Source organism: Diceros bicornis, chromosome 10, assembly GCF_020826845.1.
Source record: "Diceros bicornis minor isolate mBicDic1 chromosome 10, mDicBic1.mat.cur, whole genome shotgun sequence".
NCBI lineage: Eukaryota > Metazoa > Chordata > Mammalia > Perissodactyla > Rhinocerotidae > Diceros > Diceros bicornis.
In genome coordinates, this window is record NC_080749.1 from 37076181 (window position 1) to 37100410 (window position 24230).

Below are 24230 nucleotides of genomic sequence, written 5' to 3' on the forward strand. Positions count from 1 at the left end.
AAAACGGTGTCAAGAATGGCAAGAGCACTTTTGTGGCGAAAACCGTGCAGTCACGAACTACGAGTTCTATTCCGGGTCTTCGCCCCGGGGCCAGCTGGGGCGCCAGCTCCCCCAAAAGACCCAGTTGGGAATGCAATGAAAGAAACAACTCACCCCGTTCACATTCGCAGGCTCCCCCTCCCCCCACCCCTTCTCCCACGATGACAAAACTGTAGCCCCCAGGCAGGCAAACAGGCCACTAGGGCAGAAAAGGACTTATCAAATATTTGTATTCAAGCAAACAAACACAAAATCCCTTAAAACGGCACGTTACAATCAAAGGTATTTATCGCCTCTCGCGCCAGGGCTGGGAGGAGCGGGAGGGAACGGGCGCGAATTCGGACTCGGATTTGTGTGTCTCCATTAGGTCTGTTGCGTGGCGTATACGCAGGTCACTTTTCCGGCCACCAGGCACTCGGTGCCGCTGAGTCTCTCCCCTGCCCGCCCTCTCCATCTGCCCCCAGACTTGGCCCACCTGCGGGTGGAGAAGGGCCTTAGCCCCGTCGGTCTCTCCACATCCCACGCTATCGGCAGCTTCCAAAGTTCTGCGCTGTATTCGCCCTCTTTTTTGCCACTTGCTGCTGAGTTCAGAGTCGGGGCGCTCTCCTCCTACAGCTAGGCATGGGGACTTGCAGAGGGCGAGCCAAAAACAGGTCGCTTCATCCCGAAAGGCAGAAGTCGAGAGAAATAATTCGACTCCAACAGGTTTGCTTCGCCTGTCTCGGATGGTGAGGGGGCGCGGCCGGGCTGGCGAAGTGGGCAGGCGTAGGGCGGCTGCCGCGGGGGCCGGAGGGCCGGTCAGTAGGGCCCCACGACCACCGCCTCCACCTCTTTAGACGGTCTCCGGTCCTTCACCAGGAAGTTGATCATGCCCTCGGACTTGATGAGGAGGTTGCAGCCGAGGAAGAAGATGCCGAAGACCACAGTGAGCGAGAGCACGCACATGACGGCGATCTGCACCACGCGCATGATGTACAGGCTGCGCTCGTCCGGGCCGCCCTCGGCGAAGCCGTCGTCGGTCACCACGGACGCCTGGGTGCAGCAGCGCACGGCGCGCTCCAGCGCCTCGCTGCTGTTGGCCAGGAAGAGGCCCGCCACATCGGTCTGGTTGCCCAGCGCCGGATTCATCGCGGGAGCGGGCGGGCGCCCCGGGAGGCGCGGGTCGGAGGGATGGGAAGGCGGTGGCGCGAGAGGAACAGGTGCCGAGCTCAGCGCTCGCTTGCAGACTTGCGCGCGCTGGGGCTGCTCGCTCTCTCCTTTCCAAAGTGCCCGGGCCGTGGGAGTTTCCCAAGAGCCTTTCCGACGCGCGCCGCAGCCCGGCTGGTCTGCGCCGTCTGCTTCTGCCCGGGCGGCGCTCGTTCCCGGCGCTCGCTCGACTGGGGGCTGTTGGAACTTGGCGGGGCTGGGCCGGCGGGGCCGTGGGAGGTGCGGCGGCGGCGGCCGGGAGGCTGCTCCGAGCGCACAGCGGCCCCTTCCGGCCGAGCGCCGCTCTGCGCCCGCTGCCGTTGGGCGGTGGGGAGGCAAAGGGGCGAGCTTCTTGGTCTCGCCTTTCTTGCTTCGCCTCCTTTCCAACTCCCAACGCTAGGCAGAAGTCACTGTCCTTTTCTGGCTTGACGGATGATTAAAGAGTTTTGGGTGGGGGAAGGGCTGCGATCAGCTGAAAGTTTCCGAAGAACTGGGTCACACCAGCTCTGCCTGCCCTTCGCCTCCCGCCCCTCTCACCTCCAGGCGGATGGCAAGTGGCGATGAAGCGCAGGTGCCAGATGGTGCTTACGAATGCACGGGCCCGCCGCCTGTGCCTGACTCCGTCTCTCCTGCGACGGATTTCTAGTGGGGTAGGGGTGATCTGGGAGTATTTTTAAAAAAGCAATGATTTTAGGAAGAAAGAGCAGGGAGGAAGGGAAGGAGGAAGTGAAGGAGGGAAAGAAGAAAGAGAGGGAGGAAGGAAGCGATTGGAAGACCGTGTAAGGCAGGTTTTATAGTGATTTTTGAGGCAAAGGACAGGGGGTTAGGGGAACGAGGTGTTCTTCTGTGGCCTTTGTGTGGAGGTGGTTGCCAGGAGCGGGGTCACCTCTCTGGTAAGGGAGGGGAAAGTGGACAGAGTGGCCACTCTTGTCATCTTAGTTGCAGATGAGTTTTTGGATGTGCTTCCAGTGTTTTTCTCTGTTGGCAGTAAATCAGTTGTTTAAGGGAATTGCACGTCAACATCCATCACCTAGAGCACTGGCCAACTGCTGGATGCCCCCCCCATTTCCCATAAGCTGATGTATTTCGCCTTAGTCATTTTAAACAAAACTACAGATATTTTAGGGGACTGATAGAGGCGTCAGCCCATTATGATTTTGCCGTTGGTTTCAGTGAAGTGTTATAAACCTGTTAGATAGTTTCTTAAGCTCTAGAAGAATACTTTAATTTTCTTTTCTATTTTCTACTTTCTTTCTTTCCTTCCCTTTCTTTTTCCTATCAACTGTAACAGCTGGAAACCGGTAACTTGACGCCTAGTCCAGACTTTTGATAGAATATATTTACTACATTTCTATTAAAACCTAGTAGCTGTCTTGCCATTTTCAACTCTATTCTCAATTCCATTCTATTTACTTGTTAAAGCCTCTTATTTTTGTCTCCCCAAATATCATTTATTACATGTCCAGAGGTTTCCTTAAATGTTTTTGTAGTACTTCATGACCACCATAAAATACAATAAAGTATCCTTTAGTTAAGAGTTTTCAACTTTGGGATGTTGATTGCATATCAGCTTCAATAAGTTTAGATCCTTCTAAAAAGCTATTTTTGTTTTAGGGGGATGTTTAATAGCTGAAGACCCAGGTTTCTGGGCCTCATCCACAACTCACCTGGTTTATTGCTCTAGTTTCCCACGATTATATTAGCCTTGAAGAATGCTCCAATCCCAACAATTTCTTCTTTGGACATATTATTATTAACTGATTGGAAAAAATATTTTAATCTTACTATACAGTCTATCTGAAATTAATGTGGGTGATAGTTAACAATAAAACACAATGTATATGTGAAAACATTACAGAGGAATTGAAGACAATATAAAGCAATACTAGAATGAATGGTAGAGGCAAGTAGTAGGAATTTGGAAAAGCAGAAAGTGGAGAACAGAGGTCGGCTTCCAGGGATATTAACTTGCAGAGGATTGTGTGTTTAGTAGAAGATGAGTGTGGATGAATAGAGAGAGAATAGTCCCTTCTTGATGTGACAAAAACGTAAACATTATATATATATATATATATATATGTAAACATTTATATAAACTATAAACATTATAGTACATTTGTAAGGTCCAGCAGGGTAGGACTTGAGTTATAAAAATTTCATAAAAATGTTAATTGAATCATTGTCAGAATTTGAGCATATTTATTGATATTGACAATATTATTGTTTTAGTCAGAAGTCAGTGTTAAAATGATCAAAACTTGGAATCCAGTGGAGGTTTTATATCATGAACCCTTTAGGTTTGGGAAGCACATGCTTAAAAGAAATAAGGTAACGCTCTGACTTATTCATCTTCTTTCAGCTTTAACTACTAACCAGCCACAAAACTGTGAATAAGAAAATAATGGCTGTTCCCATCAGCTAGTTCTGATCTCTGGGAGTGTGGTTGTGTTTCCTTTATCTCCCACCCCCCTCCCCACTCTGATTTTGTTGAATAAAATTACTCAGAGTATTTGGATGGAAATTAACTATAAACCTAGCAGTTCAAAAATTACATTTATCACTCACTCATTACTAGATTTAAGGGGATCTGGGCTGCTAGAGCTTTTCTACAGAAACCTTTTATTTATCTTTCCATTTTGTGTTTTGAGTAAACATTTTTCTCTCAGCTTTACTCCACTTATTCACCTGTTTCTTAGGAAAATCCTACATATTTTCTGTAAGATTCTGTGGAAAAGAATCCTTTAAGAAATGTTCATATAGAAAAACTTAATTTCTAGGTCCGGCCCCATGGCTTAGCGGTTGGGGGCGCACGCTCCGCTACTGGCGGCCCAGGTTCGGATCCCGGGTGCGCACAGACGCACCGCTTCTCTGGCCATGCTGAGGCCGCGTCCCACATACAGCAACTAGAAGGATGTGCAACTATGACATACAACTATCTACTGGGGCTTTGGGGAAAAAAAAAAAAAGGAGGAAGATTGGCAATAGATGTTGGCTTGGAGCCGGTTTTCCTCAGCAAAAAGAGGAGGATTAGCATGGATGTTAGCTCAGGGCTGATCTTCCTCACAAAAAAAAAAAAAGAAAAACTTAATTTCTAGAAAAATACGTGGTGATTTGGAATGGGGTAACATACTGATAATTCACTTTTAATATAAGGTTTTTAATACATAGAAAGACTCACTGTTATATGTATTTAACTAGTAACCTCTACTACTTCATTGGAAAGAAAGTTTGATTTTCATAAAGTTAAATGCTCAGCATTTCACATTATACATATTACACAGGGAAAGAAACACTTGTCTATTCTTTCCAGAAAATATATCTATGGAATAATAATAAATTGTAGGAGGATATTGATGGGTATCTATAATCAGCAGTCATTGGATCTATAGTTTGAATAGTGATGATACAGGACCAGACACTTTCAATATCAAAAGACTTTCCCTTGGTTCTCTCTTTGTGTGTATTATGAAAATATTAAGTAGACGTTTTAAAAAAGAGAATGTCAGACATAGAAAGGATATTTATTACTTTGGGGCAAGGTTTTTTTTTTAATAAATTACATTATATTACACAATGTAAGTAGGAGTAAGAGTTAGCACTCACATTCATTCATAAAAGCAGACTCAGCATCTGGAACACAAGAAGATAACGAGAAATAAGCAAAATGTCATTGAACCACCAAAATAGATATCATGAAAGCCAAATACCTAAATTCATATATTTTTACCCTTAGATTGGCCCCTTGGAATTCTCTCTCAAACCTATGCACTTTTACTTTTCATATAGTTTTAACTCTCTTTATCTGTTTTACTTGATGACAGGATATCGATATCAACATGTCGATTGGAGAGGAGAAAATGGCTAGAGGTAGGTTCTTTTACAACCACGAGGAGTAACACCAGAAGGAAAAATAAAATAAAACGTTAAACAACATACATGAATTTTCTAAGAATGTACAGTATTAGTTTGGAGACATTTAATATCAAGACAAACATTCTCAAATGGTTAGGAGTCTAACAAAATGTATAAAGGAATGGACTTTGAATCCCGCGCTCTTCACTTACTAGCTGTGTGATCTTAGAAAAGTTCCTTTACCTCTGTATACCTCATTTACTTATCTGTGAAATGGTTGTGATATTTCACAGGATTTTGAAAGGATTGGTCTAATCTATGGAAATAACTGAGAATAGTATCTAGCACATAGCAACATCTCAAATAAAAATTTATTGCAATAGCTCCTGAGGAGGCATCAATATGTATGTAATTAAAAGAAAAAAAGGTTAAATTTGTTCAACGTTTTCCTTTTAAGAAGGCTGGAAACTCAGTGATACATTTTAGAAAGATTTCCATGTGAAGTAATTGACCTCGTTATGTAAAATACGGTAAGGATGTGGAGAAATTAGAACCCTTGTGAATTGCTGGTGGGAATGTAGAGTGGTTCAGCCTCCGTGGAACAGTATGGCAGTTCCTCAAAAAATTAAACAGAATTGCCATATGATCCAGCAATTCCATTTCTAGGTATATACGCCCCAAAATTGAAGGCAGGCACGTGAACAAGTATTTGAACCCCAATGTTTACAGCAGCATTATTCACAATAGCCGAAAGGTGGAAGCAACCCAAATGTCCATCAATGGATGAAGGGGTAAACAAAATGTGGTATATACATACAATGGACTATTATGCAGCCTTAAAAATCAATGAAATTCTGATACATGCTACAACATGGATGAACCTTGGAGGTGTTATGCTAAGTGAAATGTCAGAAACAAAAGGACAAATATTGCATGATTTCATTTACAATAGATACCTAGAACAATCAAATTCATAAAGACAGAAAATAGAATAGTGGTTACCAGAGGCTGACGGGAGAAGATAATGGGGAGTTATTGTTTAAGGGGTACAAAGTTTCAGTTGGGGAAGATGTAAAAGTTCTGGAGATGGATGGTGGTGATGGTTGCACAACAATGTGAATGTACTTGATGCCACTGAATTGTACACTTGAAAATTGTTAAAATGGTAAATTTTATGCTCTATGCAATGAAAATTCTATATATTTTTAATTAGACCTAACATAAATGTTATATAAATTTCTGAAACTCAGAAAAGAACCCCAGAAAGTCATTCATCTCCCCATAGCTCAAAAATACCCACCCTTAGTAATTTAGAATATTTTCTTCCTGTCTTTTTGATATGTTTATTTTAACTTAGTCTTTACCATGCAGTAAATGCAATTTATACCTTACTTTTTCCCCTTAACCCTATATTTTCCTATTACATTAAAAAAAACCTATTATATGCACATTTTCAATGAGTATATAGCACTTCACTATGTGAACATACCATTGATTATTAAACAGTTGCCCTATAGCTGAGCAATTATGTTGCTCTCAAATGTTGTTATTAAATCAGTTACACACAAAGAACAGTTTTTCTCATAAATGTTTTCAATATTTATATTATCCTGATAGGATAAATTTACAAAATTACAATTTTTAGTGAAAACAATACTTCTTTTTTAAAAAAGCAACACATAGCCAAATTGTTTGTAAAAAGAGTTATACCAATCTTCACTTGTATTTGAAAAGCATACAAATACCTATTTTTATTTCTTTTTTTTTTTCTGAAGAAGATTTGCCCTGAGCTAATATCTGTTGCCAATCTTCCTCTTTTTTTTGCTGAAGCAGATTTTCCCTGAGCTAACATGTGTGCCAATCTTCCTCTATTTTGTATGTGGGTCACTGCTACAGCATGGCCGCTGATGAGTGGTATAGGTCCACGCCTGGGAACTGGACCTGGGCCACCGAAGCAGAGTGTGTCAAACTTAACCACTAGGCCACGAGGCTGGCCCCACAAATACCTATTTTATCATGCCCTCTTGAGTAGGTGTTCTCAACCTTGGCTACATTTTAGAATCACCTAAAAAGCTTTTAAAATTTTTTTTATCTGAATTGAACCCACAGGGATTAAATGAGAATTTCTGAGGGTAGGACCCAAGTGTCTGTATTTCTTAAATTTTCCAGGTGATCCAAAGACCAGCCATGGTTGAATACCATGCTTAGAGTAATGTTTTCAAGCTTGCCTTATGTTAAGATCACCTAGGTTGGGGATGGGAAGTGAATGACTCCCAGGTCCTACTTCAAGCCAATTGAATCAGAATTTCCCTAACTTGCTTCCTGGGTCCATTCGCTGGGATTCTGCTTTGGTGGATCTGGCATAGGTCTGATAAATTTAAATTTTTAGCAAGTACCCCAGGAAATGCTATTCTGGAGCACCAAGTATTATGATTTAAAAAATTATCATTGTAAGTTTGATAAGGAAAAGATGGTACCTTGTTGAAAGTTGCATATTACCATTGTGATGGACAATGTTTCCACATATATGTCATAGTATAGAACTGTGTATCCTACTTTGTAATCTTAGTGTTTAAAGGTTCAGGTTCTTTGCCTATGTCTCATCTAACATGTCATCATTAATATTGATTTGTTGATTTAGAATAAGTCTTCTTTATCAAATATATTAATCCGATGTATGACATATTTGTAAATATTTTTCCAGTTCATTTGCCTTTTAAATTGGGCTATATTCTTTTCGGGTATATGGAATTTTCTTACATATGTAAATGCATCAATATTTTCATCTGTGATTTCTTTCATTGCTTTTATTTTTTATGATTTCAAGGAAAAAGCACACATTTATTACATCGGAGAAAGTTCTTTCACATAAGACCCATCTTGGGGACACAGGTTCAGACAAGTCTCTAACACAGCTGCTTTTGGCAGGTGGCTCACTGGAGACACACGCTCTGACCTGGCTCTGCTTTAATGATCTTGCAGAATGCTCCCATAACATCTGCCAAGGCATCAAACTGGGGTGTGAAATTGTTGCAAATGTGTATATGAGTTTTCCATCTTATAAACAGTCTAGAGTTGCTATCATAAAATTAACAGTTTCCCTAATAAAATATATCTACATTTTATATCCAACATCAGCCCCGGTAGTACAGGCATTTTGAGTTTGCCTTCTCCTCCTCACTAGGGGCCAGGTACAGGAAAGCTATTCTGAGTCTCAGATTATACAGATTATACAGCCATCCACCAGAAGACATTTAGAAATAACCCAGCCTGGGAGACCTTCCACATCCATATTGTAAATTTGCCTGGCTGATCTTGGAAAAGGATGGTGAGCAGAGGATGGTGGAGGCTGATGGTCCATTCACTCTGGCAAACACATCTATGCTCTCATTCTCCTGATCAGCCATAAAACCTTAGCAAACAGAAGGAAATAAAATAAAATAAAATGAATTCCTATGAAATAAAAAGTTATGGGGCCGGCCCCACTGCGTAGCCGTTAAGTGCGTGCGCTCCGCTGCTGGCGGCCCCGGTTCGGATCCCAGGCTCGCACTGATGCACGGCTTGTCAGGCCATGCTGTGGCAGCATCCCACATAAAGTGGAAGAAGATGGGCACGAATGTTAGCTCAGGGCCAGTCTTTCTCAGCAAAAAGAGGAGGATTGGCATGGATGTTAGCTCAGGGCTGATCTTCCTCACACACACACACACAAAAAGTTAAACCAACCCTATTGATACATAAAACCTACCTCGACTAAGTGAAATAAGCCAGTCACAGAAGGACAAATACTGTATGATTCCATTGATGGGAGGTATCTAAAATAGTCAACCTCATAGAAGCGGTAAATGCAACAGTGGTTTCCAGAGGCTGGGGGATGGGGAAAATGGGGAGTTGTTCAATGGGTATAAAGTTTCAGTGATGCTAGATGAATAAATTCTAGATATTTGCTTTACAACATAGTGCCTATAGTTAGCAATATACTAACACGTACTTCAAAATTTGTTAAGGGTAGATCTCATGTTGTGTGTTTTTGCCACAAAACAAAATACAAAAACAAAGGGACATAAGGAAACTGTGGGAGGTGTTGGATCTGTCTCTTACCTTGATTGTGGTGATGGGATCATGGGCGTTTGCATATGTCAAACTCGTCAAATTGCAAATAAATATGTATATCAATTATATCTCAATAAAGCTGTTTTTTTTTTTTTAAAAAAAGAATGAATTAGTTTTCTAAGAGATGGAAAGAAGAGTGTCTCCCAGAATTCACTGCAGGATGAAAAGTAGGCTGAAGTGCTTTGCAGCTACTGGCCCCTGACCCTATGCCAAAAAATTATTACCTGGGGTATTGCTACCATCAGCAAAGCCAATGCGTGCTATGTATTTGGGAAGCTCTGGACTGAGAAGGGATTTTTTTCATTGTTCCTCAATTTAGAAAGTTTACCCTCACCTAGAATTTATTATTTATATATTTTTATTTTTAAAACATCTTTTATATTTGCATTGCTTTACATTTAACACAATGGTCTATCTGGAAGGCATTTTGGCATAACTTTGCCCGCACCCTAATTAGTCCCTTAATAGGTAAATAATAATACGGACAAAATTTTAAAGTTTAGAACTTAAATAAGGGATTTCAGGCCTTGAGTTCTTTACAATAGAAAATAAGTAAACTTTCATTTCTAATGAAATTTTTAAACTTTAAGCTTCTAAAGTTTAGAGTTTAGTGTAGAGACTGCATCTATCTAATTTATCTTTTGATTTTTGCTTCTATTTTGTTAAAGGTAGTTCAGAGGAAAAACAGTCAGCAAGTGGGGGAAACAATAAAATTTAAACCAAGCGCCTGCGTCTTCCTCTTTTATTTGAATACATTCCCTGGATCTCTGACCTGATGCCATCTGGTGACGGTCGGCTTCTTTCTGTGGGAGGAGAGTGAAGACTGTCCTGGTGTGACACGGGTGACCTTTCTGAGTCAGAGCTTTCTTCCAATGCACAGGCACATGGAATCATCCAGAGAGTAGCAGCTACAATGTTCTCATCCGTTAATACCTTTTTACTGTTGTCGAAATAAAGGGCCAGAAAAGCATGTAATAACTCACCCTCGAGTTTGATTAAAAAACTCTGACCACTGAACATGCCGAGAAGTTTTCAGAATGATACATCATGAGCCTATGGCATCCTATTTTTAGATGTGCAGCATAGGCAATTTTTGCCTCTGCGGAATTTTTGTCATTATTTCATTCTGCTTTTCTGCCTACTCTTTAAAGTCTGCATGATTTAGACTTTAAAGTGAAAAAGTCATCGAGCTGCTTAAAGCCTTTAGTGCCACTGATGGGTCCCTTCCCACATTAAAGAAATGGGACTTGCATGAAGCCTCAAAATGGGGAGAAGCAGGTGGATGCAAGAAGACATGAAAGATGCCATTTCTCCAATGTCTCAGCTTCAGCTCAATCAATCTGAGGCAGGATTACATCTGTTTCCATAGGACAAGTGTGTGCTGTTTTCCTCCAATATTTATAGAAAAATATGAAGTAGAAAACATCCTGGAAGCAAAGGAGGAAAACAAAATCTTTCCCATAGCATGTTGAATTGAGACTTGTATATTTGAACTCATAAAGATTTATGTCTTCTGCAATTTTGTAGGCACAGTGAAGGGAAACAATGAAGGTCACCTATTTTCAGATAACAAGCAGGAGTGGCAGCATTTCTGTATTTATACACTGCTAATTGTGGCAGCAATGGTCCAACATTTACTGTATGCACACCTGTGATGCTGCAGTTGAAAATCTGTCTTGAAAGATGTTTTAAAAGTCAATGTGATCGATGTTGTTGGACAAGTTGCCTACAAGCATCACTGCTCAATTTCCTTATCTGTTAACAATTTCTACTTTCCCTTCGAGATTTTAATGACAATTAATTGCTGTATTTATTCTGGAAACATTTATGGATCATTTTATGTATATAACACTTTTTAGGGGCATAGAGCTGTTATAGACTGAATGTTTGTGTCCCCTGAAAATTCATATGTTGAAATCCTAACTTCCAATGTGATGTATTAGGAGGTGGTGTCTTTGGGAGGTGATTTGTTATGAGGGGTCCACCCACATGGATGGGATTAGTGCCCTTATAAAAGAGGCCCAGAGAACTCCCTTGCCCCTCCCACCATATAAGGTTATATTGAGAACACGGCTATCTGTGAACCAGGAAGAGAGCCCTCACCAGACACGGAACCTATCGGCAACTTGATCTTGGACTTCCAGCCTCCAGAACTGTGATAAATAAATGTTTAGTGTTTAAGCCACCTAGTCTATGGTATTTTGTTATAGCAGCCTGAAAAGACGAGGACAAGAGCTAAAAGATGCAGTCTCTGCCTTCTAGTAGCTGGGAAGTCAGACCGTCAAAGAGGCAAATATTCTAGACTAAGTTCTATGGGAGATAATGAAGAGCATCTAATCCAGACTGGGGCATTGGGAAGGTGGTGATTAGGACCTGACAGTGAGCTGAGTACGAAGGATGAATAGAAGAGGAGCTAGTCAGGTGAAGCATGCTGAATGCACCAAGATGTGAGAAAAGATGTATTTTACTTTTTATATCTGCAAGTAGTTCTGCAGTTTTGGAGTACTGACTCCTACAAGATGGGGAATGATTAAAGAGTTTGAAGAGGCCATACCATCAAGAGATTTTTGTGTTATTTTATGGAATTTGGATTTCCACTCGAAAGCAAAGGGGAGACATTAAGGTTTTAAACAGCAAACATTAGCATTTTAGAAAAAATCTCTGCAGGCAGTGCTAAGAATTATTAAGGAAGGTGCCAGCCTGGTGGTATACTAGTTAAGTTCATGTGTTCCTCTTCAGCGGCCTGGGGTTCACCGGTTCAGATCCTGGGCACAGACCTACTCACTGCTCATCAAGCCATGCTGAGGCGGTGTGCCACATAGAAGAACTAGAAGGACCTACAGCTAGCATATACAACTGTGTACTGGAACTTTGGGGAGAAAAAAAGAAAAAAAGAGGAAGATTGGCAACAGATGTTAGCTCAGGGCCAAACTTCCTCAAATACATAAAGAAAAACACAGAAGTTAAAAAAAAAGAATTATTAAGGTAAATGAAAACTCCACGAAGTCCTTAGTACCTTAGGTGGTAAATAAATCACACTAGAGATTCCTGGTAGCCCAAGGATGGAGGTGGCTCCTCATTTCTAGAACTTTGTTTTGTAATTCACTGAAGACAGTGTCCAGAACATAAACATTCACTATTTGGTTTCAGTTTCTTCAGTTGTACTGGACAATTTTGTGAAAGAGGACATTTTCCCCACAGTAAACGTGACTGAAATGACCAGAGAAGGCATTTCTACCCAGTGAACGTCAGATTTTTTCCTGTGGTGACTGCTCCTCTTCTGCAGTATGTCTCTGCATTCAGCATGTCACATTCACTCATACTGAGCAGTGGCTCCGAGCCTTTCTTGCTAGGGTGTTCTTTTGGACGCTTCTTGTTTCTCAGCAACCAAGAGCTATAATACTCTGCTTCAAGTGGAGCTTTTGTGATGCTTTGCAAATAATTTTTTTTCAGGTTGCTGGGTGACCCACTTTCACTTTGATAGTCACCACCAGCTCCAGGTCTACTCAGCTAATGATGACTTTAGTGGTTCATGAATCCATCTAGTGGTCTGATTGCAATCTGCAAAACCATCACTGGAGAGCCTGCCTTGTATTTAATCTCTATGGAGCTCATGCAGTGACATTGTTGAAATGCATCCAAATTCTGGTTGATGAATCTCTGATATATCCAGAGCCACCTTCAATATTAGAAGACCTAGACAATTGAGAACCCCAAGAGAAAAACAATTTTTTAAATTATTAATTCCTAAATGTTAAACATCTCTTCACGTCCCCTCTTGTTCAAAAATTGTTTGGATAGCACTTAGACTTTTAGAGAAAGGTTGGTGGGGCATGTTTCTTTTCTTTTTTTTTTTTTTTCTGTGAGGAGATCAGCCCTGTGCTAACATCTGCCAATCCTCCTCTTTTTTTGCTGAGGAAGACTGGCCCTGGGCTAACATTGGTGCCCATCTTCCTCCACTTTATATGGGACGCCGCCACAGCATGGCCTGACAAGCGGGGCATCGGTGCGCGCCCTGGATCCAAACCTGCGATCCCCGGGCGGCAGCAGCGGAGCACGCACACTTAACCGCTTCTGCCACCGGGCCAGCCCTGGCATGTTTATTTTTTATCAGTCCAAGTATATATTTTTTTGTTGCAGAATAGACTGTCATTAGTAATTACCACATACAACTGGAATTACTAATCTCCAAACTTATTTTTTTCCAGCTTTATTGAGATATGATTGACAAATAATATATATTTAAGGTGTACAACATGACGTTTGGATATATGTATACATTGCGTAATGATTACCACAATCAAGATAATTAACATATCCATCACCTCACATAATTACCACTTTTGCGGGATAGTGAGAACACTTGAGATCTACTCTCTTAGCAACTTTCAAGTATTCAATACATTATCATTAACTGTAATCACCATGCTGCACATTAGGTCTCTAGAACTTATTAATCTTATATCTAAAAATTTGTACCTTTGGACCAAGATTTCCCCATTTTCTCCACTCCCCAGCCCCTGGTAACCACCATTCTACTCTCTGCTACTGTTTGACTTTTTAAGATTTCACATGTAAGTGAGAACATACGGTATTTATGTTTCTTTGTCTGGCTTATTTCACTTAGCATAAGGTACTCTAGGTTCATCCATTTTGTTGCAAATGGCAAGGTTTATTTCTTTTTTAGGCTGAATAGTATTCCAACATGTATATATATTTTTTCTTTATCCATTCATCCATCAATGGACACTTAGGTTGTTCCATATCTAGCCTACTGTGAATAATGATGCAATGAACATGGGGTGCAGATATCTCTTCAAGATAGTAGTTTTATTTCCTTTGGGTATATACCCAGAAGTGAGATTGCTGGATCATATGATAGTTCTATTTTAAATTTTTTAAGGAACCTCCATACTGTTTTCCATAACGGCTGTACCAACTTACATTCCCACTAACAGCACGCAAGCATACCCTTTTCTCTACAGCCTCGCCAACACTTGTTATCTTTTGACTTTTTGATAATAGCCATCCTAACTGGTGTGAAGCGATATCTCACGGTGGTTTTGATTTGCATTTCCCTGGTGATTAGTGACGTTGAGCACATTTTCACATACTTGTCAGCCATTGGTATGTCTTCTTGGAAAAATGTCTATTCAGGTCTTTTGCCCATTTTTTAAAGGTTTATTTATTTATTTATTTGCTATTGAATTGTATGAGTTCCTTGTATATTTTGGATATTAATCCCTAATTGGATATGTGGTTTGCAAATATTTTCTCCCATTCCATAAGTTGCCTTTTCATTTTGTTGATTATTTCGTCTGTTGTGCTGAAGCTTTTTAGTTTGATGTAGTTCCACTGGTTTTTGCATTATTTGCTTTTGGTTTTGTTGTCAAATGCAAAAAATTTCCCAGACCAATGTCAAGGAGCTTACCACCTATGTTTTCTTTTAGGAGTTTAACAGTTTCAGGCCACATTTGTCTTTAATCTATTTTGAGTTGATTTTTGTGTATACTGTAAGATATGGGCCCACTTTCGTTTGGAATAGAACACATGACCTAGAAAATACTTGGGTGTGCTTAAGAATTTAAGTGAGAAAATAGAAGAACTATTACAAATCAATAGAAGAAAGGATGAGTTATAGAATAAAGGGTGCTGGGAAAATTGTTTGGATCAAATTCAATTCAATTAGATTCCTATTTCATGTCATATATCAAAATAAAATTCATTCCATAAATAAGTCATAATATCTAGACTAAAATATGAATAAAGGGATTTGTCACAGTAAAAGTCACAGAAACTGAATAAATGGCTTTTGACTACATTAAAATTAGAAGGAAAAAAAAAACCTCAGCAATTTTTTTACCACAATACCATGCAATTACTATAAAAGTTAATTTAAAAGAATGATTTTATAATCACAGTAGGTAAAGCAGAATAATACCCCTCAAAATATGTCTATATCCTGATCCCCAGACCCTGTGAATATGTTACCTTCCATAACAAAGGGAAAGGTTGCAGATGGAACTAAGGTTGCTAACCAGTTGACCTTAAAATAGAGAGATTGTCCTGGATTATCTGGGTAGGCTAATGTAATCACAAGGGACCTTAAATGGGGAAGAGGGAGGCAGAAGAGGGCAGAGTGATATCATATGAGAAGAATTCTAATCACTGTTGCTGGCTTTGAAGATGGAGGAAGTGGGTCATGAGCCAAGGAATGTGGGCAAGCTCTAGAAGCTGAAAAAGGCAGGGAAACGGATTCTCCCCTAGAGCTTCTAGAAAGGAAAACAACTCTGCCAACACCTTGATTTTAGCCCAGTGAGGCCCATTTTGGACTTCAAAACCAGAAGATAATAAATTTGGGTTGTGTTAAGCCACTAAGTTTGTTGTAATTTATTACAGCAGCCATAGAAAACTATGATCTAGAGGTAGTTTTCAAAACTGTAAGAGAATATTGTATAAAATTCTATGCAAATACATTTTAAAGGGTTGTTGATTTGTTAGACAAATGTAAATTACCAAAATTGACCCAAGAATAAGAAAATCTAGCAGGTCAAAACTCAGGTACTATATTGTAAAAGTAATTAAAAATTTGCATTCAAGAAAGATATTGGTCTCAAATCATCTTACTCTTAAGTCAGACTTTTAAGATACAAATGATCTCATGATTTATAAACTGTGCTAGATCATAGATAAAGGTGAAGAGCCTCTTTATGCATTTTGCAAATGGGGCTCCACTCTGAGACCCCAACCTTAGAAGGATAATACCAAAAATAAACCACAGACTAACCTTACTTATGAATAAATTCAAAATTATAAAGAAAATACCTATTAATTCAATCTAATAGCATCTTAATTCTATACTACAATCAATTATGGTTTATTCTACGAATAAGTAGATGACTTAATACTATAAAATATATTAATATACCACATATTAATTTGTTATATATGAATACAATTTATCCAATTAGGAGGTTAAATGAAAAAAGCCAAATGGTCAACATGTGATAATAATTTTCCTTTAACCTAGCAATAACAGGTTATGATATGTTAGAAAGCAGCCACTTCATGATAGCAATGAAACATATAACATGCATAAAATAAACATAAGGAATGTGAAACTTTACAGAGGAAAACTTTAAAACTTAACTAAGAAACATAAAAGAAGATTTGAATAAACAAATAATATACCACATTCCTAGATGAGGTTGTTAACATAGTAAAGATCTTAATTCTATCTAAATTCATTTATAAAATACAGTGTTATTTTAGTCAAAATCCCAAAGAGATTTACTTTAATACTTATGAAAATATCTGATGTCATTTTGAAAGGGATATTAATGAGCATAGACTTTCCCTGCAAGAACTAAAACAATACAGTGCTAATGAAAGATACGTCAGGCCAGAAGAGCACGTTAGAAAACTCAGAAACAGATCCAAACCATATTATGTTTATTTCTGTATAAATTAAGAATTTCAAATCAAAAAATGAATTTTATAATATATGGAGCCAGGGAAACTGGTTGTTTGGGGAAAAATAAAATTGCAATTCCAACTTAAAAATTAATTATAAAAAGTGATTAAAATGGTAAACTACATATAAAGAAGTAAACATAAGTAAAATATTGAAAGAGTTCAGAGGATTCTGGGAGGACGATGCTGGTGGTGGAGTAACTTCTCAAATCCCCCCATTAAAACACACAGAACAATTAAGATATGAAAATCAAACCCAAGGGCAGCATCTACAACAAAACGAGGTGATAAAGTATTCCCATTAACCCTCAAGTATAGGACAAAACACCAACAGCTGTAAGATCAGTATAGTATTAGCATTTGTGCAGGAAGAAGCAGAGGAAAGCAACAGAGTATCTGAAGAACATGAGAACGCCAAATCAACTCACAGGTACTCATCCAAAAGCTCATTGAAGCAATTGGAAAACATCAGCTAAAACTTTATGGGTTGGTCTGCACAATCCACTATGGGGTGAGTACAAGTGGTCCACAGAAAAGACTAAAGGAGCTGGCAGGAAAGCCTGAGACCGTGAACTCTCAGAGTGAATCAGCCAAATCTCTCTCCCAGGTCAAAGCCCCACCCTGCTTGGGATAGGAAACAAATTGAGCAGAACAGGAACAACAAAGAAAAAGAAAATAATTTTCATGTAAAAGTGGAAATAGTAGCAGAGCTAGGGGAAATAAAAAAATGAGCTGCAACCCTCTTGACCCAATTGATATTTATAGAAACTACTCTTAATAACTATAGAATTACTTTTTTAGTGCGTGTGATACATTCATCAAGATAGATCATTTGTTGGGTCCTAAAACTAGTCTGACTAAATTTAAAAGTATTGAAATGTTATAGAGCATATTTTCTGAGGGTAAGATAATTAAATTAGTATACAGTTTTAATGAAACATCTAGGAAAACCCCAAATATTTGGAAATTTAACAACCTACTTTTAAATAATCCATGAGTAAAAGGAAAACACACAAAAAATAAAATTTTCAAAGTGAATGATAATGAGAAAAGAGTATACCAAAATATGTAGAATGTAGCAAAAGCAGTGTTTAGGGGACACTTACAGCTTTAAATACTGTTAGGTAAGAAGGGCCCAAAATGAATGACCTAAAGTTCTATGGAAGAAGCTAGAAAAATAAAAGGAAAACAAGCCCCAAATAAGTAGAAGGCAGGAAATAATCAAGCTAAGAACAGAAATCAATGAAATAGAAAGCAGATGAACAATAGGAAAAATTAGTAGAAAAACCTAGTTCTTTGAAGATATCAACAAAACTGATAAACTCCAAGCAAAAATGATCACTGTTTTAGTGAGAGAGAAAGAAAAATCACCAATATTAGAAATGACAGATCCTACAAATATTAAAAGGAAAATAATAGAATATTGTCAAAAACTTTTATTCCAAAAATTCTACAACTTAAGTGAAATGGACAAATTCCTTGACAAATATAACTCGTCAAACATTGACACAATGTAAAACAGAAAATCTTCCTAGGCCTATATCTATTAAAAATTAATTTTTTAAATCAAAAAACCTTCTCACCCAGAAAATTTCAGATGATTTCACTGGTAAATTCTATCACAGTTTAAAGAAGAAATAAAACCAATCCTACACAAAATCTTGCAGAAAATAGAATAGTAAAGAGGAAACATGTCCCAACTCATTTTATAAGGCCAGCATAATCCTAATACTAAAACCTGACACGACATTACAAAAATAAAAACATTAAAGACTAATATTCCTTATGAACATAGGTGCAAAAATCCTTAATAAAAATTAGCAAATCAAAGTCAACAATATATGAAAAGAAAAATATATTGAACCAAGTAGAGTTTATCTCAGGAATGCAAACTTGGTTTAACATTAAAAAATGTCAATCAATGGGGGCCGGCCCGGTGGCGCAAGCGGTTAAGTGCGCGCGCTCTGCTGCGGCGGCCCAGGGATCGCTGGTTCGGATCCCGGGCGCGCACCGACGCACTGCTTGGTAAGCCATGCTGTGGCGGCGTCCCATATAAAGTGGAGGAAGATAGGCACGGATGTTAGCCCAGGGCTGTCTTCCTCAGCAAAAAAGGAGGAGGATTGGCGGATGTTAGCTCAGGGCTGATCTCCTCACAAAAAAAAAAAAAAAGTCAATCAATGTATTAGTCACCATGGTAATAGAATAAGAGAGAACATATTGTTTTGAGAGACATATAAAAAGCATTTGATATGTGTTGAATGACCAATTTCCAACAAAAGCTCTCAGAAGCTAGGAATAAAAAGGTACTTTCTCCATCTGATATAAGGCATCTACAAAAAACTTTCAGTCAACGTTTTTTTGAACATTTTCCCATGTGATTGGGAACAATACAAGAATGTGCTCTCATGACCTCTATCCAATATGGTACTGGCAATTTTAGCTATTGCAATAAACCAAGAAAAATACTAAAACTTATAAAGTTCAGAAAGAAAGAATAAAATGTTCTATTTGTAGATGAATTGCTTAGTTATATAGAACTAGAGAATTTAAAAAAGAACCTCTAGAACAAATGAGTAAATTTTATAAGGTCAGAGAATAGAAGGCTAATATGCAAAAAAAAAATTGAATTTTTGTGTACTAGCAACAAACAATACTTAGGGATAATTTTAACGAAAGATGAACAAGATCTCTTCACTTAAAGTGACTGGACATCACTGAGAGAAATTAAAAAGGCCTAGGTAAATGAACAGATATACCATGTTCATGCATTTAAATTCTCAGTATTGTTAAAATGGTAATTTCCCCAAGTTTATATATATATATATTTTTTTTTCAGCACAATTCCAATCAAAATTTCCCACAGACATTTTTAAAATATAAATTGATCAAATGATTCTAAAAAGTTATATAAAAATTAAAACAACCTGTAATACTCAAAGCAATTTAAGAAGAACAAATTTAGTGGACATACACTACCTTATTTGTGGTATTGACAAAAGGATAGACATAAAGATCAACAGAACAGAATAGTGAGTCAAGAAATAGATCCATACATATATGGCCAATCGATGTCCAACAAATGCTCGAGAGCATTTGGGGAGAGAAAAGTTTTCAAGAAATTGTTGCTGGGCAACTGGATAAATGTGCGAGTAAAAATGAGTACTGAATCTTGCTTTATACTGTACCAGAAAAACTAACAAGAAATGGATTATTGATCTAAATGTAAAAAAAAGATAATATTTCAAGAAGGAAACATAGGAGAAAAATCTTTGTGACCTTGATATAGGCAAACAATTCTTTGATAAGACACAAAAAACATAAGCCACAAAAGAAAAGAAAGGTTAAATTGGATTTTATCCAAACTTAAAACTTTTGCTCTCTGAAAGACACCTTTAGCAAAACAAAGAGTTAAGCCACAAAGCGGGAGAAAACACGCATATCCAAAATATATATAATGCTCTTACAAGTCAATAACAAGGAGACCAGAAATCAATAAAAATGGACAGAAGATTTGAATAGACACTTCTCAAGAAAAATTTACCAATGACCAGTAAGTACAACGGAAGAAGACAATAAGGCCTATGACAATAAGTATAACGGAAGAAGGTTTTCAACATCTCAGTCAGGAAAATGCAAATGAAAACCACAATGAGATGTCACTATCCAGCCTAATCAATCATGTCAGAAACTGGATACAATTTTACTTGTTTTTCTTGATTATTTGAATTTCATTTTTTATCTCTTCCTTTATTATAATGGCTAAAATTTGAAAGATGGAAGATACTGAGTGTTGGTGAATATTTGGAACAACTGGAACTCTCATATACCACTGGTAGGATTGTACATGGTGCAACCACTTTAGAAATGTTTGGCATTTTCTTAAAATGTTGGACATTTACCTACTGGAGGACTAATCCATTCTGCTCCTTGGCATTTACCTGAGAGAATGAAAATTTGTCCAGAAAAAGACTTATCCAAGAATATTAATAGTAGCTTAATTCATAGTAGCCCAAACCTGGAAACAACCCTAATTTCCATCAAGATATGAATGGACAAACAAATTTTTTCTCTGCATACAACAGAACACTTTTCAGAAAAACAAAACAAACAGAAAACACAAAGAAACCTGCTGATGCAAACAATAAATTGGATGAATCTGAAAATGCTAAGTGAAAAAATCCATTCACAAAAGAGTACCTAATATTTGGTTTTATTTACATAAAATTCTAGAGAATGCAAACTAATCCATAGAACCAAGAAATATAACAATGATTTCCTGAGGCCAGGAGGGAGTGACGGAATGCAAAGGGGGCATCAGGAATTTTTTGTTTTTATCTTGTTTGTAATGGTGGTTTTCCATGTATATACATTTGTCAAACTCACCGAAGGCTGACTTGAAAGGAGCGATGACCTTCCATTGAGGGAAAAGTTAGCCTGAAGTAAGCTTGCATAGAAGGAGTCAGGAAAATAAATATCCTGACCTCACTCTTCCTCCCTTGGGCTTTTGCCAGGCAGAGCTCCCATTGACTAAACTGACAGGAAACCAGAGGTTATAGCAGCCCTGTTGATGTCGTCCATACAGATCAGTCTGCGTTAGCAGAAAGCAGGGTGGTGTGGGGCATGGAGTAGAAATGAATGGGGCAAATGGAAGAAACCCAGCGCTGATCGTTTGCCAATGTTCAGACAAGATTTTAGGGTTTGACTCTTCCCAAGCCCCATTAACAGACTCTATTGCAATATGTTCTTCATAGCTCTGTCCTGTTTTCTTTAGCTCAACAAGTTCACATAATCCATGGTTTCTCCTAAGACAATGCTTTTTGAACCTTTTCTTTTCAAGGACCTTCTAATGGCAGAGGCATTCATTTGTTCTTATATCAAAATTACTTACAAAAAGGAAAAATCAAAACTAAAAAATATCCTAGCTTTGTAATATAGTTTTTTCAGATCTATTAATTTCCAATAATTAAGTAAAAATAAGATCACGGATTTTTTCTTAAATTTATAAAATACTAAAAGCCAAAAATATTGAATCTTCACATTCCAAGCATCCACTGCCATTTTTTCTACTGCTCTTGAGTAGAACTCTGTTCAGTGAGAGACCAGTATTCCTTAAGATGGTATCACTTGTTAAATAAGACATGATAGGTACTGTATTACCCTTTTAGAGATTTATAATCCACATTCAAATATTAGAAACTCTGAGAAATTCTGCAATTTAAAATGTGCCTATTGGTTTTTCTAATAGCCAAATGTATCCCAAACTTCTTTGACTGTGGAACTCACTTTTGCCGAACATCTATTTACATCTCACTGAGCACTAAATATAGTTGATAAATGATGCTCTAAGCTAAGGAAGGACAAGTAACAAACCATCTCAAATATATGAGTTTTTCAATTGAAGATGAGCTGTATTTCTTTTGGGGCTGATGTCTGTTGCCTAAATCCTTTATGGCATTAGATCCTATAGGCCGCCTATAAGAGCCTCTTCCTCTATGTTTCCACAGTTTTTGTTTATATCCCCTTCATGTTTAGATCTTCTGGTGCCCACTGATGTTTGATACATAGAACTGTATGTTGAATTGGAAACACATTAAGCCCATTAGCTAATTTTTATTTTTTTCTTGAAGTCTCTCTCAGCATCTTTTAGAATAGGGATCATTATTTACTCATTAAATGCAGACATTTCCATTTGATATTAGAATTTGGGAAGAGGAGAAGAAAAGGAAAACTATAATATTGTTTTGTAGTTTAATGTATAAAATTGCTGGGGGAAGTAAAAAAGAGTTTATTTTTATGGATACAATTAGCCAAATACAAGCAATGGTGCCTGTTGTTTGGGAAATATACCTTGAGATTATTTTGTAGCTTGTACTAATTTTGCTTGTAAGAACAATAAAGAAATAGATCAAATTACAGGCAATATTTCAGGTCATGCAGTGACATCTAGTGTGTGGAGGAGACAGTATGCTGGATTCACATAGCCACCTAACTCTCAAAAGATAGAACTTTTTATCTTTTAATGATTTTGTCCTAAAGTTGTAAAATAAAGGTAGTGATGACCTTTGCTTATATTGAAGAGCTTGAAACTTTGTCATAAATAATTAGACTACGTTAATGCATAATGACAGTCAAGAAAAAGCCTGGATAAAATATTTAAAGAAATTTTACAAATAAACTGACTTTGAGTAGATGAAACTGGTTAATAGTACTGTTGTGGTCATTTAATTGCTTCCATGTAAATAGGGGGTATCAAATTTCAGCATTCAACATTTAATTCTGTATGTGTGTGTGATTTTAGTTTAGCTAAGGGAGTGGCTTAATCTAACAGTCACTAATTACAACTAGTTCATCCCCTTTCAGGGTTATAACATGCAAAGCTTTGGTCCCTAAGAGACTCGCAGAACTGGCGCTGGCAAAAGAACTTTCTCTTTTGGTTCAGCGAATTATGAAGTTTTTCAGGAAGAAGCCCAGCTTCATTTCATTAATCATGGGGAGTGCTGGGGGGTGGAGTTCTGCTTGTAATTTAAAATTTTTAGTTTAGATACAGGACCAAATTTGGGTTTTAGTGACTTATTTTTACTATCAAATATATTTTGATCTCATTTTTACCCTGCACTATGTTGTTTGATTTTACTTACTGAATGAATGTTTTGGTACCAATACCAGGACTTATCTCTCAGGAGATGTGGCCCTTTAGGGTCTCAGAAAATTTAGAAAAGAGACAGAGAGTATTTAAATGCAAGCAGAAAATGTTCCAGTCTAAGCATGACTCAGAGAATGCAAATCTCACAAAGATTTATTTTAAGCCACAGTATTGCAATCTTTTTTTAGTTTTGTCCCAATTTCATTTCCCCACCCAAATCAAAGGGATAATTCTAATGAAAGGGGCAGGGGAAAGTGTTCTGGGGTATATATTGTTTCCAAAGCCTTGTTTGGTCCTTTGATGTCCCATTACTTCCAATAGCACCGCATACGCTATGGCCAGAATCCTTAGCTTCCCAAGGGGACTCGTTTATTTAGTAAGTGACTACTGAGTATCTAAGACATCCCAAGAACCATTCCAGGCTTAAATAAAGATCCTGCCCTTAAGGAGTTTGTATTTAATTGGGGGAGACTGGAAACCAACACACATAGAAAGCAAAGATGGGTAATAGGGAGTACAGGTTGAGGAGGCACAATTTTATATAGGGTGTCTGGGGAAGACCTTGGTGATGAGATGGTATTTGAGTGAATTGGGGAGATATTTGAGAGAATAATGTTCCAGGCAGATGGAACGCCAAGTACAAAAGCAAGAGTGTACTGGCATGCTTCAGGAAGAGTACAATACCTGATGTGCTCAGAATGGAAAGAGTAAAAGAGAGAGAGTGAAAGCAGGTGAGTTCAGAATGGTAGCAGGGACTCATCTCGTAAAGGGAGTTTAGGTGATTGATGCCCCTGGACGGTTCTAGGCAGTGGTGTGGCATGATCTAAGTAATATTGTAGAAGGATCACTCTGACAGCTGTCTTTGGTGCAAGGGTAGTAGCAAGAATACTAGTAATGAACTATAGTAATAAAGAAGAGAAAGAAGATA

At 38.2% G+C, this 24230-nt stretch overlaps 1 protein-coding gene across 1 annotated transcript; it reads right to left on the bottom strand.

Annotated features, from left to right (window-relative positions):
• Positions 1–211: 211 nt before the first annotated feature.
• Positions 212–1364, bottom strand: RPRM (reprimo, TP53 dependent G2 arrest mediator homolog). The gene has a single exon (XM_058548998.1). The coding sequence runs from the start codon at positions 1165–1167 to the stop codon at positions 838–840; it is 330 nt and encodes a 109-aa protein (XP_058404981.1). The 5' UTR covers positions 1168–1364; the 3' UTR covers positions 212–837.
• Positions 1365–24230: the final 22866 nt, after the last annotated feature.

Coding starts and splice junctions, on each gene's coding strand:
- RPRM (XM_058548998.1), bottom strand. CDS start 1,167: ATGAATCCGGCGCTGGGCAACCAGACCGATGTGGCGGGCCTCTTCCTG.